Source organism: Anopheles arabiensis, chromosome 2 (assembly GCF_016920715.1).
Source record: "Anopheles arabiensis isolate DONGOLA chromosome 2, AaraD3, whole genome shotgun sequence".
NCBI lineage: Eukaryota > Metazoa > Arthropoda > Insecta > Diptera > Culicidae > Anopheles > Anopheles arabiensis.
This window is the reverse complement of record NC_053517.1, coordinates 88,264,018-88,281,173: the sequence shown is the minus strand read 5'-3', so window position 1 is coordinate 88,281,173 and position 17,156 is coordinate 88,264,018. Positions and strand designations below refer to the sequence as shown.

At 44.7% G+C, this 17,156-nt stretch overlaps 1 protein-coding gene across 2 annotated transcripts in view; it reads right to left on the bottom strand.

The window, feature by feature from the left end:
• LOC120897749 (homeotic protein female sterile-like) overlaps window positions 1-17,156 on the bottom strand; it is a 143,396-nt gene that overhangs the window by 123,142 nt on the left and 3,098 nt on the right. For both annotated transcript variants that reach the window (XM_040302814.1, XM_040302815.1), the window contains exon 2: window positions 14,393-15,648. In XM_040302814.1, the coding sequence (XP_040158748.1) occupies window positions 14,393-15,158 (766 nt within the window). In that variant the 5' untranslated portion in view covers window positions 15,159-15,648. The remainder of the gene's footprint in view (window positions 1-14,392; window positions 15,649-17,156) is intronic.

Here is a 17,156-nt window from a genome sequence, read left to right as displayed (position 1 = left end):
CTTTCTTCTTCCTCCCTATATTGGGAGACACAAAGACCGCAGAGAATACAAGACGGCTGCGCGGTGCGGCCGACGTTCCAATTCAAAGCGTTCGCTGTCGCATTTGGATGATCATCAGTCATTTAATTGACCTATTGGGAGGCAACATGCCGCCGCCGCTGCCGCCGCCGCCGCTTTATGCTGCTGGCCAGGCTGGCTGGCTGGGCTGGTCTGGGCGCTGTTTGCTGATCTGCATATTAAAACCGCATGCATCATCCATCACTGACAGCGGGATGTTAATCAAAATATATATTCTTTTCTGCTGCTGTTGCTGCCGCCTATTTTACGCGGCCGGTCAGCCGGGAATGCACACAGATGCCAAAACGGATTTTGGCAGTTTGAAGTGGAAAGGCTGGGGCTGTAGTTTGTTTTTGTTGGGTGGTTTGCTTTTGTGCAAGTTGATTTCATTTAGCTGAAAGGGTTATCAATTTACAGCAACTTTTTCGATTGCATTCTTTTCGGCGCAAAAAGGGCAAAAAAGAATTATACAACAGTTACGACAAAATATGGCAATATATGTGGTGTGTTAATAAAGTAGTAAACAAACGAAAAACTTCTCAACTTTCCTGCGCATAAGTCGTTACAGTCGTTGTCACCTAATTTTGGCTGTCAAGCATCAATTTTTAACAGTCCTCAGACATATTTTTACAAGGTATTTCAGTAAAATTTTGACAATTGTTATTTTACATCACATAAAAAATACAAGAAGCATGTAATTTAATAATTTTTTGAGAAAAAATAATAACATTTTATATATTCTAAATCCATTGATCACACCTGAAAATAAATTCCATTTTTTCACACAGTAAAAACTTCTACAATTGGTATAACAATTGTTATATTTTTAAATCTATCATAGAAATTATAAACTACTTTATTTAATTTCTATAATTTTGGAACATACGGTTTGGAATTTTGTCAATAATTGAATAATTGATTGACTAAAAGTCAAAAACTAATACCTCAAAAACAACAATTGATGCGCACCGTCAAAAATTGATGCCTTACGCCAGGACTCCACAGAGCATAACACGGAGCGCAACATAACAACTGACAGCTGCCAAACGCTTGAGAAAACGCTTGGGAAAGGAGGTTAAGCGTTTCATTAACTATCGGTCATCGCAGTAGGTTGGTAGCTTTTCAACGAAAAATGAGCGGCCTACTAAGGATATTCAAAACATGGTACCGGCAATAAAGCGTTTTATGAAGCGTTTAGCAGCTGTCAGTTGTTATGTTGCGCTCCGTGTTATGCTCTGTGGAGTCCTGGCGTTAGAGGCAAACATTGTGACACGCTGTCAAAAAATGGTGGCTTCGATTGCCATTTCGATTCAAGCAAACAGTAACTATCGCGCTGCAACTGTCTTACACAGTATTATGTTTCTTCTAACAACCCCAGCAGCCCTGGTCGTAGCCCATTAAAACATTGTGATTCCGTAAAAATTCAAAAGAAATAAGAACTTTAAAATTTAGTTGTAAATTAAAAATGTGTTGGTGCTTAATTTTTTCTTCATTCATACTTTGTAACTTGAAAATAATTATTATATTTACCCCATTCTCTCTCTCTCTCCATTTCTCCATCTTGTCGAACGATAATCGGCTAGACAATACGTTGAATTGGATTTTCACACTCCTTCTCCCCATTCAGAAAACCGCTCAAATCGAACTACAAAGTTGTCATACACTTTTCTTTTGCGTCGAAGTAACGAAAGAAAACGCCCAAATTGTTGAACGACTGCACACACACACCACCCCACACACGTACCGAGCTGGCATGATCAAAGGTAAGCGCCCGGTCTGTAGTATGCATCATCAAACCGATGCCAAAAGACGAACCTCGGTGCCGTTTTGGTGGTGCGGCGGGCCAAGGTTGAAAATGTTTGTGTGCTACACCTCCCTAACCACCCCCCACTCTCCCTTTCAATTTAACTTATTGTCCTTGTCGCCCTTGGTGTGTGTCTGTGTGTCTGTGTGACTGTGTGTACAAGCGCGCTTGGAAGCGTGAAAATGCATGCATGCTTTCGGGGCGCTTTTTATGAAGTCTAGTCCCTGTCTAGACGGGGACCCGACTCCACTCCAAAAAACCCTCGACAACCACACACACACACAGGACACAGCAGAAAACGAGAGGCGCGCACAATAACAATACGGTGGCGCGCGACCAAAAGCGACCACTTGTGCCGTTTTGTACGCTTCATGCGCCAAAAACCCACCAGCCGTCGTCCCCCTCGACACGTGGCTGCAGCGCGGTGACCGATCTCGAGACACTCCATCCATCGTTTCCCGGGCTCCCCCAATGCGGCGATGCGTCCTACCGTCACGAATGCAAACGAACGGGGAGTGGGGACGACCAGCATGCAGCCGAGCGAACAAATGACGATAATGGTACACCGACCGCACAACTCCGCGCGACAGACCGTCAGACTCGACCGACACCTTGCAAACGCGTGGACAAAATCGAACGAACGGCGAACGGAACCGGGCGGGAGCGTCTTATCGTACGACAAGGCATCGTTATGCACCTGGCTAAGCAGCTACTAAGCTGCAAAAGGTCTGACGGCACCCGGGCCGGTCAAATTAGCTCCCGGCTCTCCGATAAATCCAATTTTCCTTCACCAATGGTAGTTTGATGTTTGGGAAGAACTGAAATCCCTACCCTGCACCCGAGGGGGGAATATTTTCGGGTGAAAATTCGGCACACAAACGAGGGCAAAGAAAGGGAGAGATTACCGTGATTGACTGTCTGAGCTGTCCCGGGCGCGACTGACCTGTAAGAGGATAACACTACACACTTGGCAAACCCATCACCCCAGTGGGCCAGGGTTCACTTCGCCCCGAGCAACGGAACGGATTAGCATTACGGATGCTTCGACGGCGTGATTGGAACGCCTCGCGTATGCTTGCGTGCTTTGTTGTGCTGTGATCCTCGACGTGGAGCGTAATCGGACTAAACCGGAAGGGATTTTCCCCGGCCAAGCTCGGGGGAATTGTTTTCTTAACAAAGGGAATTTCAAATACCATCGGCAACAGTAGAAATTGGAGATAAGTCATTGATTCCCTTTCGTGACAGATGTTTGTTGAATGTTTAAATAGTAGTGATGATGTTGGTGTTCAATCAGCTCTACATACGCTAGCAGCTTCAAATGATCAAACATACCTAAGTTAACAGAAACAGCAAGTGTTTGTACATTTACTTTTACTTTTTACTTTTTTAGTTTACTTTTATTCTCAATAAATATTATTTAAGTTAATTTTATACCTTGAACTTTTTTGTGGCGGTATGAATTATTTAACTTCTTGTTTGTTTGTTATACACCTCAATTTGTCCATTTATTTATTACACTCTTTTGCTGTTATCAGATCATAGTTTTTAAACATTTCTATTGCTTTTATATCATTTGTTCTGTTAACATATTTGTTTAATAATTTGTTCGAATGATTCATTTACTTATTGATGTCGTGTGTGTATTTTTACAGTCATCATGTACTTTTTTAATATTTCACTGAAATTTTTTTTTCTGCTTCTTTCAAACAATTTAACTTATTACATGATCTTTTGATGTTAAAAATGCCCCCAAAAATATAATTAAACGTAAATTTGAAAATGGTTTATTGAAAAAAAAAAAACAATATTTTACTGAAAACATGTCTTCAAAACATTCAAACAGGAATTAGAGTGTTGAGAGGAACCAGAGACAGCGAGATTAAAAAAAGAACATTATAATTTAATGTTTAAACTATGTGTCTAAATCGAAGCTATCAGCCGTACAATTATTTTTTAATTATTATTTAAAAACATCTCATGAAAGAAAAGAAAGTGATGTTAAAGTATAAAGTATTACACAAGCCAATCAAAGCATTATTACTGTATCATGAAACAACTCACACTTTCGTCTTTCAAAACACACCGTAGCTCACCATTTTACTACCATCTACTGCACGCCAATGAAAAGATGAGAAACGTGCAACACTATCCACGTACTCCAGAATCCACGACAACCTCAAGCACGAGTGTCTTATGGCAATGATGTTCCATCATCTCCATGTACGGAGGGGTACTGAACTCACACAAGTACTTGGCATGGAATTCCCGCCGGGTAATTTCAGCGTGCCATGGTACCATCGCTAATAAAATTGCAATATCATTGCATGCTTTCTTCTCCCTCGAAAACACTACTCCACAAGTTCAATAGGTACATTCCCGCAGACAAACAGAAGCCGCGGGAAAGTCACGCAAAATCGACATTGCAACCGCAAGTGAGCAGCAGCAGCAGCAACAAACAATCATCAAATCGTATAAAATACGACACACTTGCCCGCAGCAGCAGCGCAACTTCGATCTGCTCATCTGTTCCGCTGATCTGTAGCTTTCGCCAAATCCGCGGTTACAGACAGATTCGACGTGCAGGCAGCGTGTATCGAACCGCATAAAATTTTATTCCCCGAAACAAAACAGTCACGACCGGCGACGGACCGGGTTCATGTTACGATCGCTATTTCGCGCCCAAGTAAGATATCAGTTGCCGAAACCGTCAGGTTCGATTCACTTTCATGCCGGCGGACACGATGGGCACGATGATGGCCGGATCGAATGCATTCCCGCACGTTTCGTTTTCGGCTGCAAGAAATTGGAAATGTGAGATATTTGCACCCACCCCGATCCATGGGCAGTCGTAGCCGACAGGGCGTGTTTTTTTGCTTTAACCAAAGGGATCGATTCCTACCGCACGATTCCAGCTAGCAGCTGGATGCCCACCCCCACCCGGTCCGAACAAGCAACGGCTTGATTTATAAACTCATAATTTTGCATAAATTATGAAGCACAAACTGTTGCCAAATTTAATCCCATTTGCTTATGTTCGCCGGGCGGTGGCGCTTGTCTCGGCAAACTTTTTAGCCAAAAGCGTCCGACCTGCTTCAACCCTTGCCCTTGCTACACCGAATTATCCAAAAACACACACACACATACTCATTCAGCAAATGAGATCAGTTGTTGGTGGTTTTGATGCTGTAGGGCAGGGCAGGGACAACAACACTGCTGCTCGCATACAAACACGGGCGGAGGAGGACCGTAGCAGCTTCACCGGAGTTCGCGACCACAGCAGCACAGGCCCGGCAGTAACTTTTGCCACCAGCCAACCAACCTTGTTTGGAAAACTTTCGAGACTGCCACGCTGTCGAGCTCTTCGTCTCCGCGACTCCCTCCTTCGCTTAAACCACGAGATGGGGCGCAAATTGCATAAAAAGGCAACCGAAAACCAACCGAATACAGTCGTGTGGGCTCATCTGGCCCTGGTATCCGGTATCTGTCAGCCGAGTAAGTCAGCCACCCTCCTACTTCTACTCCTTTTGCGATCTGCAAAACACGTGTCCCGATTGCTGCGGGCCGCAAATAAAAAACCACAAACGATATGTGACTTCTAATATAAACTGACGCTTTTTATTTGCAGCTGCTGTGGGGCGACGGGAAGAAAGCTTCTCGAGCGATTTACACTCATAAACATACTTTTGCACTTTTTGGGGATTGCCTCACCACGGTTTTCCAACACCACTTGATGTTGGAGGGATGAGCGTAGAGTAGATTTCGTATAAAACTACGAAACGAGTACGAGTTGTTGTGAGATTTCCGTCTGTTTATTACACAGCATGATGGTAAATTAGATGAAATTCATATTCAAATTACTTCACTGTTTATTAGCATTTGGAGTGTAATAAGCTGAGATGTGAATTCAAGCAAATCGTATAGCATGGTAGCCAGAAACATGGTCAATACATGACAGCGTTATAATAAAGATTAGAAGTTAAAAAAATAATCTTTCGTTCAGCCGAAGATGTGCTGCATTTTGATGCAATTGTGTGGCTTTCAATTCAGCGTCGGAATCAGTTCTGTATGGGTTTAGAACTAGTATCTAGAGCCTGATAGGTTCAGTATCAGTTTCCAGTATGGATTCAGGCCCAATTCTGGGACTGGCATAGGCTTGGGATCAGTTGCAGGGCCGATATAGTTTTCAGCTTTGTTATGGGGCTAGTATAGGAATGTATTCAGGGACATTTTCAGTCCCGGTATAGGTTTGAGATAAGTTCCATTCCCTGTAGGGGCTCGGGATCAGTTCCATGATCGGTATAAGATCAAGATTAGTTCAGGTACAGATTCAAGATCAGCTTGAGAATCGTAAAAGGTAGAACATACAGGGTTTTCGAGGATTATATAGACATGTTCAGCGAGATGTAGATTTGTTCAGGCATATAATATACTCTTTCAGCGAGTTGTAGATTCGTTCAGGCATATAATAGACTCTTTCAGCGAGATATAGAATTGTTCGGAAGTAGGCGTAGACATGTTCAGCGATTCTGTAGAGCTGTCATTTGTTTTGTTTACACACTGTGCCGTAGGGTTCAATTTTTCATTCTTAAAAGTCCGGAAAGTAGCTAATAATCATTCCCCAAGCTGTTTAATGCATGAATTAGTTAAAACAAACATATTTTTACGAAAATAGTTTGTTTACCTTCTGATGAGAATGATCCAAACTGCAGTCCAAGGGGTACGAAAGTGACAGCTCTACAGAATCGCTGAACATGTGTACGCCTACTTCCGAACAATTCTATATCTCGCTGAAAGAGTCTATTATATGCCTGAACGAATCTACAACTCGCTGAAAGAGTATATTATATGCCTGAACAAATCTACATCTCGCTGAACATGTCTATATAATCCTCGAAAACCCTGTAATATCCAGGACTAGTTCAAGATCTGGAATGGGTATGGGAGCTTTTTTTAAAACCTTGTTGTTAAAGATAATCTTGAAATTATGAGTAGCTTTTAACTAGAACTTAGAAACTAGCTTTTAACAAGTCGATGCATATTCAAAAAAACACGCATCCATTTTTAACCTTAACACTATCAACTCAATTTTGTTCAATCTCCTCTAAGTCGAGCTCTACGAACAATAACGATCGCTTCATCAGGTCTGGCACGTGCAATAAAAAACGCACCTTCCCAGCACACCTTTGAGCTGCTGCAGCTTCGCAGATACGCACGGCTCAGTCGGCTTTACAATCTCCATTCCCAAGGTCTTTAATCACTTTCCCGGATTCCTTGGCAGCACCGTGTCGGTCTTTGGCGGACAGCATTGGCATGCAAATAAATCAGCTTTATGCGGGATTAAATCACAACGCACCGGGTGAACTGTTCCTCGCATACACACACACACACACACACATACAGCCAATCAAAAGTGCAATCCCAGACAAGCGTACCAAACGCAGTCTCTGTCGTTCGTTTCCTGTAAACTAAATCCTCTCAACAAAAAAAAACTCCTTTTTTATTTGCTGTCCCTTTGCGGGATGCACAGACAAATACTGCCACAAACTGTTGTGCTGTTGCGAGATAATTCCCACCCTGTCCACCAGATTGGGCTGCTCCAATGTTGCAATGTTGCGTCTGCAGCCGCTGCTTCGGGTAGATCCGATTGTTGCGGGATCACGCCCGCATCACTCTGCATCACAGAATGCAAAATATGGTTTCATTCAGCGTGCGGGATTTATCGCAGAACATTCCTGTTCCAGCTAGCAACAAAGTATTGCTCCCATGGGGGGGGGGGGGGGAGGGCGAATGGATGAATGCAACGATGGGATTTAGGGCGACTTCTTGAGTGTGCAGTGTGAATGATAGAGAGAGTGTGAGAGAGAGACATAGAGAGAGAAAGAGAGAGAGAAGGGAAGAAGTGCATCAGCATTGACATACAAAGGGGAGTCAGTTCATTATCGCCAACGGTTGCTACAAATCACGAAAGCATTATCATGGACAGGAAAGGAATGATCTTTGTTGAGCATGTAAAGAGGATAATGTTATGATGTGTATTAGTGAATGAAAGAGGGTTTCTTTTCCCTGTAAAAAAGATTTAAAATTAACTGAGCAACTGTCAGATAATTGAAATGGTTCCTCATGATGCTCGGAACCATTGCTTCTGATTATTGACGCTACAATCCTTTTTACTACGCATTAAATACATATACAATTTTGAGCTAAAGAAACGAACTAAGGAAAGATTTTGAACATCCCTTGGAGTAAAAATAAAAGTAGCTTCAATTGCTGGTACATCTTGAAACATTTTATAAAATTTCATTTAAGAATCCTCAATATAACGTTTTCCTACCATATGATGTCCTACAAAACGAATTTATCATTTAGGTATTGTACAGCTCACCCAGAAGCTGTTATCATAAACATTTTTCCCTCTTGCAATTCAGCCGATGCAGTAAACCATCATCATCCGTACACTCCACATGGCAAACTTTCACATTTTTATCAGCACCGTTTGCGTTCCCTTTTTTTGTAGGTACTTACCCACCCCACGAGCATTGTTGTGTCATAATTTAACGTGCGCATGCAGATGTCTGCCCCGTAGCTATCGTTCCCGGCAGGCCGGCCATTAAACGGCGGCTAATTGTTGCAGCCAATGCACCATAACCGTTACTCAGGCTCCGGTCTGGGGATGCCTGTCGCTCGAACCCCACCCACTAACCGCACCCCGAACGATCGCGAGTCGGTCGGTCGGTCAGGTTTGTCAGTTGTCAGGCGGCGGCAATCGTTACAGCGTCTGCCAGTCCAGTTCGCCTGCGGGACGCAATCAACTCCAGCGTTCAGCCGATGCAGTGCTATCAATCGCTGCTGAAAGCTTTACGGCCATTTTCCAAGTCCAAGCGGAGCTGCAGCGGAGGAGTGAAATTTCCGCGGGCCCGGCAGGAAGCGTCAGCTCTCATCTGCGCCACGTCAACGCTCACGCTTGCTGTCACTTTCGCCACTGTCAATCTGCAGGAGGATTTGCGCTCGGTTTCTACATTGGGGCACGCTGCCGGATGGTCCGGGTTGCAGACAGATGGTAAAGGTCGTAATTATTTTTTCATGCCAAATTTCAACGTCATTTTATGGCGGTTAATGCATAAATGTGTACACACACACTCACACACATACGGCCGACACCGTTGCAGTTTCACACTTTACGTCATTTAAACTCATTTGCAGCACATAACGTCATCCATTGCAATTTTATATTCATTTTTTGAGGCCTGTGTGCTATGGGAATGAGTTTTTTTTTTGTTGTATTATTGTATGTCGTTTCCATTGCATTCACGTTAATTCCGCTACTGCTTCGGCTTATGATGGTAAGGGAGAGCGTGTGCGTACCATTTTTTTAGTATTATTTTGAACACCATTCCAAAAGTGCGCGCACGCATTTACGGACCATTTTAACGACCGCGGTTCGAAGACGGGCACGACACTTGCGCAGCAGCCTATTTACTTGCTGGTTCAACGGACGTTTACGATTTTACAACGCCACAGTCTGGACATGGTCGAAACGACGCCATCCCCGCCATTCCACTCGCTTTCGAGCGATGAACGTTTAAATATGAATTATAGAGTGAAGATACGTGCTTTTTTCTCCGGTTTCTGCATTCGCTCTCATATGCCTGCATATGTCCAGGATGCACGAGATGCTTTCCACCAGCTGCTGGTGACCTCGAAAGACCTGAAGAGCCTGCACTATGTGGCCTAGTACATCGCTAGGGAAATTTTATCGGTACGCCTTTAATGGAGAGTCGATGCTAAATCCTACCCAGTACCTTCCGTTTGTCTAAACGTAAATCTTACGATAACACTCCCACAACCGTCCCTTCGCGCCAGGGACTAACGGGAGGAGCCAGCCACACCGACAGGACCTGCACTCGGCCGGGTGCCTGTAGGAGTTACACGTTGCGCACTGCACTGGGTCAGCTGTACCGGTACCGGTAAGTTGCACTCGTACGGCGGCACCAGACGATTGCACCGTCCGGCTGTGCACGATAATTACTGGCCAGTCGGGAGGCCCAGGATAAATCGTTCGACAGTGAGCATTAATTTAAGTCTGAAACTCTACCCCGCAAGCAACATGGCCCAATATGGCTGTGTAGAAAGATGAGCGAGAGAGGGATGGAGTAAAAGGAAAGAGGTGGAAATTAAAATTGCACTCGTGTGCACCCACCTGATGGGCACGGGGATTGTGACCGTTTGGCAACAGGATTGGCAAGTGTGGCACAGTGTTGCAATAACTGCAACGGACACCGTTGTTGTAGGACGTTCTGGACACAACGTGGCACTGGCATTGAGAACGGTTATTGCAATGCACGAACGAATTGCATAAGAGCTGGGCCCGGTTTTAATTTTGAAATAGTGCAGCAATTGTTTACACACTGTCACACAGCTAATGGTTTGAGTTTAAATCAAGATTATAGCGGGGGTAGTATTTGAAATTCCCGGAAATTGTGGGGAATGTAAGCACAACAGTGCGTTGCTTCATTTTTAAATAATTTTATTGCGAAAAATGATATTTGTTTTACTACAAGTTCCAAACAATTTTCAAATCTTCCTTTTATTTCAACATCTGCGATTTTGATGTCAACTTTGAATTAAACTTACTCAACAAAACTGTGACTTGATGAATTGATGATACTCTCGCAACTTTGGCGCAGATATTTTCAAATGTCTTGATCAGTTCCTGAGCTAGACTCAATATTTTGATGTCATTTGATAGATTATTCTTCTGAACTTTAAATAAGTTTGATAAAAGGAGCGTTTCTCTGATACAGTCGACAAACCGGCATGGGTTCAAGCCTAGAATGGACCATCCCTCCGTAGCCAGATGAGATCGTAGCTCCTGTTAAAAAGTGACGAGCAAATTTGGTTATAAACATGCTATGAGACTTCCTGATATACATACACTTTGATTCTAGATTCCACCACCTGATCTCTTTAATGTACCTCTTTAAACACCACTTTGGTTTGTCATTTTTTCGAGCAGGTACACAAATCTAATTCTAGTTTTGTAGCTAGAATAATCTAGGCTGTAAATCGCAGGCTAGTTTTGTGTGTGGTTTTGTATGGAGAGTTTACATGATTTCAACCTCCAAATGGAAAACTCCATGAAAAAAGCTGGCTAGAATCGTGAAGGTTCATGGTTTCATGAAATAAATTGTTTGAATTCCATGTCAAACAATTTATTTCATGAAAACGAAGTCAAATCAAAGGCAAAAAGATAAACGGTTTTTAATAAAAAATGTATATCATAATAATCACTGTACATCAGTATAAACAAAACTTTTCGGTAGGGATTGATTAGATCCTTCTATTTCTTAAACGTCCACGTTGGAGTCAATTTTGTTTAGCTTCTGTTGATCTACCCTTGTCAAATTATGAAATCTCCATCTCCTACGGAAAGTGCTAAGAACATATATATAAAACCAAGTAGTTCCATAATACTAACATCAAAATCTAAGGTGTTTAAATGACCGGAAAAGAGTTCTACCTTAACTATGTAGCCTCACAATCTCCTTCAGAACTGGCTGGTTATCGTTGTCTGGGGATTATTTCAAACGTATCTTATCTCTCTTATCCACATCATGACAGTGCAAGAAGCAACGTTGAATACAACAATTCTTTCTTCATTAATTACCTCAAGCCAAAACTGCTTCATTCTTTTCACATTTAACCGAAAATAATCAGCACCGACGGCATTCATCACAAGACGCCCGTTACCAAGCAATGCAAAAGACCAAACCACGCTGAACAACTGTTCGCTTCCGACAATAAACTTAATCAAGTCGCATTCGGAATACCATACCCCCCAGCACAACCGACATGGCAAGCATATCACACACTCCACGCTCGAAAGAGATAGTTCGCGCATAAATTTGCAAGTCAACGAAACGAAAATGATGAGCCACCTTCCCTGATTTTTTTCGCTGTTTCGTTTCCTCGGTGCCAAAACCAACCACTGCAGCCACACCCTCGGATGCTACTATGGCGTGCAGCTTTGAGCTAGAGGGTAGAGAGCATGTTTCTTTTCCACGTTGCTTCTTCTTCCGAGAGCACGTCCCCCATGCGCTATCAGTGCTCCGCAATCGCAACATACCGCTTGTCCATTCATTCATTTGGCGAATCTTCGGACCCGGCCTGATGCGGTGCGCTATCAATTGACTTCTATCTGTTATGCAAATGAGCGCAACGCGCATGGGGCAGTGTCAAAGCAAGACAGGCAGCGTGCTAGAAAACTTCAAAGTTTGAACGTTTCTCTTGCCCGCGCCGTAGGTCAGTTTCGTTGCCATCAGGATCTGCTACCGGTGGGTTTTTTTTCTTCTGAGGACGGACCCGTTAAGCCCGCTGCAAGATCGGCAGCATGATAACCCCCTGCGCTAGTAAAACCTTTCAGTATTCTGTCAGTGGCACAATGAGCATCTCTCCCCCGAAAGCTAGGATAAGCCGGCAACTAACATGACCGAAAGCACCGAAATTCCACCCCACCGAATCTAGGTCGTGGGATCCGTCCGAAATTCGACCACTTCGAAAGGTCTCGCCCCAACGAATAGAAGGGAGGGAAACAATCAGTGCGTGTTATCAGCGCTGTTGCAGCGGCAGGCAAATTTCAATCTAGACGAGCAGCATCAGAATACGCGGTGGCCAATCGTAAGCGACCCTTGCCCACGGGCAGCGCATAAATAAATAAACTAGATACAAATTTGTTTATTTCGTGACTGGACAACGTTAGCGAGGGCACACTCTGTTGCTGCAACAGATGGAACCACGACAGGCAGTACGACAATCAAACTGGCGCAACGGTTGGCTGTGGTGGTTTCAACCTATGTTGGGGACGTCAAAGTTCTGGAGAAGAGAACGAGAGAGAGAAAAAACCATTGTTCTACAAAAGATCCCGCTGATTCCATCAATCTGATAGTGATTTTTCGAAGCGGTCTTTCCAAACCCTCAAACAGACTGCAGATTAGTGAGTTGAAGAAGCAATATTGGAGGAAAGGAGTCAAATTGTCACCCGAACGAAGACGTGCTTCAGTCATTTACTCGCAAGACTTCAATCGAGATTGAGATCTAGATTAATATCCTCCTTTGTCCTACTATTGGAGCTGAAGTTGCCGTCCGACAGTGCTTAAACATTGAAGAAACTTCTGTAACATCTTCCCTTCCGTTTGTGGAATAATTATTCACAGTGACCTTAAAACTGCCCACTCTTCACACAATTCCCCATTCAAGCTGCAGCAAAACTCGCAGATGCTTTCCCTTTTCTTTTGCATAATGCTTGAATCAATTGCAATTGCTTTGGATGCGATTAGCGGAGTGCCCGGGCTCGTCCACAGCAACCAAGGAAGCTCGGAACGCTCCCACAGCGACACACGACACATTGACACATCATCTGGGGAGGGAGGGGTCATCAATTTACCATTCAAATCTCGTTTCATTTCCTTGCCAAATGAATCGCAAACGTTGGGGTCTAGAATTTGCCAAACGAACCACTCGCACATTACCATTTAACCATGAACCTTTCGCAAGAAAAAGCGAACCATAGGAGTTTGAAGGTGCGGGCAAAGGGAAGGATGAATATGCAATGTTGTGCAGCCGAGGCTGTGTGGCTCACCGGACCGGACCAGAGACACCGGACGAAACTCGGCCAGTCCAGAGATGCATCGTCTGTGCGAATCCGGTTTCGGAAACCAATTCCAGACATCTTGGATATGTTCTTTTTTTGTTTGGAGCTGGTTTTCTCCTATCTGCAGTCTATTAATTCTCTCGCAGCTGGAGCCGCACTTCCAGGGCTTTCGTGGTGTCCATTTCATTGCGTCCGAATCAATCTTGCCCATACGCCAAATCCGCCGTGGTGCAGCTTTATCTGAAACCCACCTCGGCCTGAACCGTTTCGACGAGCATCGAAATGCAGCCAATCATTATTATTCCCCACTGCCGTCTCAGGTCCCGTCTGTTGGGCCGCTCGTTAATGAATAAAATCGGATTTGCAGTGAAATCTTAACCTTGCGTTGCGTTTTGGTTTTTGGCATAATCTTTTTCTTCTGCTTCCCTCCCTTATTTCTCTTTTAAGCGATCATGGGGACACTGTCATTCCAACGCATTGGGGCAGATTAAACAGCGCGACAGACGGCGCAAGAAATGCAATGCGAGCAACAGGAAACCACCGTGCAGCAGGAGAAGGAGGAGAAGGAGCAGTGATCATCAACGGGATGCGAGCAAAAACTTGACACTCAATCCGGAATCATCATCGCTGAGGCGGGTAGGACATGGAGAGACGCGTAAGTCAAGCACAAGACTCGCCGTTGCACGCAAAAAAGTGTCACACGTCGCCGGTCATGGCCATAAAATGAGCGATTTAATGAGCAGCCGGGTCCGGGTAGGGACCTTTTTTTTCTTTTGCGTGTGCGTGATCTTTGTTGCTGTCCTCCTCTCTTCTGGGGATATAAATTACCGTTGTCTAAAGCGACAAGCCGGCTCCTCTCGTCTCATTCACCCTGCGCCACTTACCTCTGTGCTGGGCGAAGTTGGAGTTCCAAGTGGTGGACGTTTTGCCCGGCCGCAACGGGAACGAGGAGGGCACCGTGATGTAGCCGCGCGGATCGTCCATGAGGACGCTGTAATCGCGCTGACCGGTGGTGGCCGGCGGTGCCACCGATGAGGACGCCACCGGCACGGACGTAACGTTCACCACGCTCGGCAACGGTTCCGCTGGACCATCGCGATCCACCGCGTCCGTGCCGATCCCGACCGAACCGTTCGGGGTAGGACCGAGCGGATACGACCCCAGACCGGCCACTCCATCCAGCACGGCCTGGCTGGTGTTGAACTCCTTGAACCGCCGGTAGAACTCCACGTCCACCGCGTCCACGTGCAGATGGGAGCGCTTGCGCGGTGCCTTCCCGTACCGGGACGCGTTCAGGTGGTTGCGCAGGTACTGGCGCATCGCCGTCAGGGTAAGATTGTACAGATCGGGATGGTCGGGCCACTGGCCGTACTCGTGCTCCCCGTCTGCTCCGAGAGCAGCGGTCGGCTCAGCGGGTCGCCGGTGGTTGCCATGCTGCTTCCGCTCCGGCTGCTGCTGCTGCTGCACCACGTGAAGGAGCGTCAGGGTGGACGGTGTGGTGCCGACGGTTGATGGTGATGAGGCGGACAGTGTGCCGTGATTTTGATCGCTGAACCCACCGCCGCCGCCTCCGCTGCCGCTGTAGTGTTTCTGTGCCGCCGATGGCACCGCTAGGGAACACGCCGACGAGAGCAGTGAAGTCAGCAGCATTAGTATGAGCCCGTACGCTCGGCTGGCCCCCGCGGCACCACTGGACACATTCTGGGGGGCCACTGCGACGACCGGTGTTCACCGTTGGGGTGACCCACTGCCACCACAGCTACCCACGGCTGCCGTTAGCCACCCGGCGGTGCACCTCACCATCACGCGCCGACCACGCCCGTAAAACCGGAAAGGAGGATGCACACGCACTAAAACGGGGCCCCCCTCCGCCCACGACACCCGGCGTTTCCGGTGGCAGTTGTCACTACGAAAATTAACCTTGTTATTTTTGATCGCCTTTTTCTTGTACACGGTGCACACTTTTCACTTGTCAAATCTTATGCTTCTATAAACACTTTTTTGTATTTAGGCTGTATTTGATCACTGTTTGTTACTTTACTTAGCACAAAACTTCACTTCAAACCCACACTGAAACGCTTATTTGTTTGCAGACTTCTGTTTGTTTGTTTGCGTTGTTTCACTTTTTAGCACTTTTTATCTGAAAATAAAAAAACGAAGCGAATTATTAATTAATTATTTGTCCATTGGAATAAATTCGTTGTTTGGTTATTTATTTTAATTAATATCTTATTTGTAGTATAAGAAAATCGGCAAAGAATTTCTTTTTTTTTCGCAACAGTTCAACAATTCGAGTTATATGAAAATTCAATCGTTTATTTGTATTTCTTCTCATCATCAATCAATTTACTTTTTTATGCCTGATTTTCTAAGCATGATTTTCTAGACATAAATTACAGAATTTCTATATTGAAAACAAGTATGTATGTAGCTTGTGTATACGTTCTGCGTTAAGGTAAATTTAGTGATCGAGTGATTGTGAATGTGAACACTAACTTTAAAGTTTGGACAAATACCAAGCAAATGAATATTTCTCTTTTACTCAAACGGTTTGGGTCGTTCCCTGCTGACATAAAAAAGTTACCGTGAACGCATCATGGGTGCACTTGTATCGAGCGAATTAAACGTGCAAAGTAATAAGTTTTCTAGATTACTTCTAATACGCCGTATGGTTCTTCTATGTTCCAATTCTATGTACTTCTTTGTTCTAATACGGCCGTTCCTTCAGGATAAAAAATAATAGGTTTTAAAAGTACTTTATTATAAATAACTAAAGAATGCCATATTCTTTGCACTAAAAGATCTAAATTTGTCTATTTGGCTAAGCATGTGAAATAAAATATAAATAGTAAAACTTTCAAGTTCACTTTTGCTCGATCACAAAATGGACTTGATGGAAAAAATAGCTTTTGTAGTAGTGTTAAAATTATTTTCAATCTATCCCATAGTTCCCTACCAATAAGGCACACTTTATAGCCTCTGGGAATCTTCAACTATCTTCCATGGCTTGCCTCTGGGTAGGCAGGCCAACTATATTTCATAAAGCGAAAAGAAATTGTAAAAGACTAGTTTGTATTGAATGTTACGATGTTACCAATTCATTCAACGCCATTTCGATACGTCTTCCAAAACTGAAAATAGGTTAAAAAGTTACTCAACGCGCCACACGGAAAACACATACGCGCACACATATAAATACGTCAAACCACCCTAAACCAGGCAGGCCTCCAAATGCGCGCTCAAAAACCGTTTCCGATCCACCTGCTCGGTTATGCAATAGCGCGCGGCCAGTCGCTGCAGAGCCGCGATGGAATCCAAACATCCCTCCAAGCCCTGTAAGCTGCAAGCGGCTCGTCCAACCACCGACCGGTACGATAATTCACGGCATGTTTCACCTCACTACCAGTCACACAGCCCCATCCCATCCCCAGGCAACAACTCAGTTCGATCAGTTTCAATTATAGCACCCGGTACGAGACTGTTGCGTCCTCCTTCGCGCTGTGTCGCCAACGACGACGACGACGACGCAAACATGGCGATGTATATATCAAGCAGTTAAAATACCACACATGTACGTTTTGATTTACTACCAACTTAGTGGTCATCGCGAAAAATATGCTCTTCCGCACCTGGTGCGCACCACCGGCC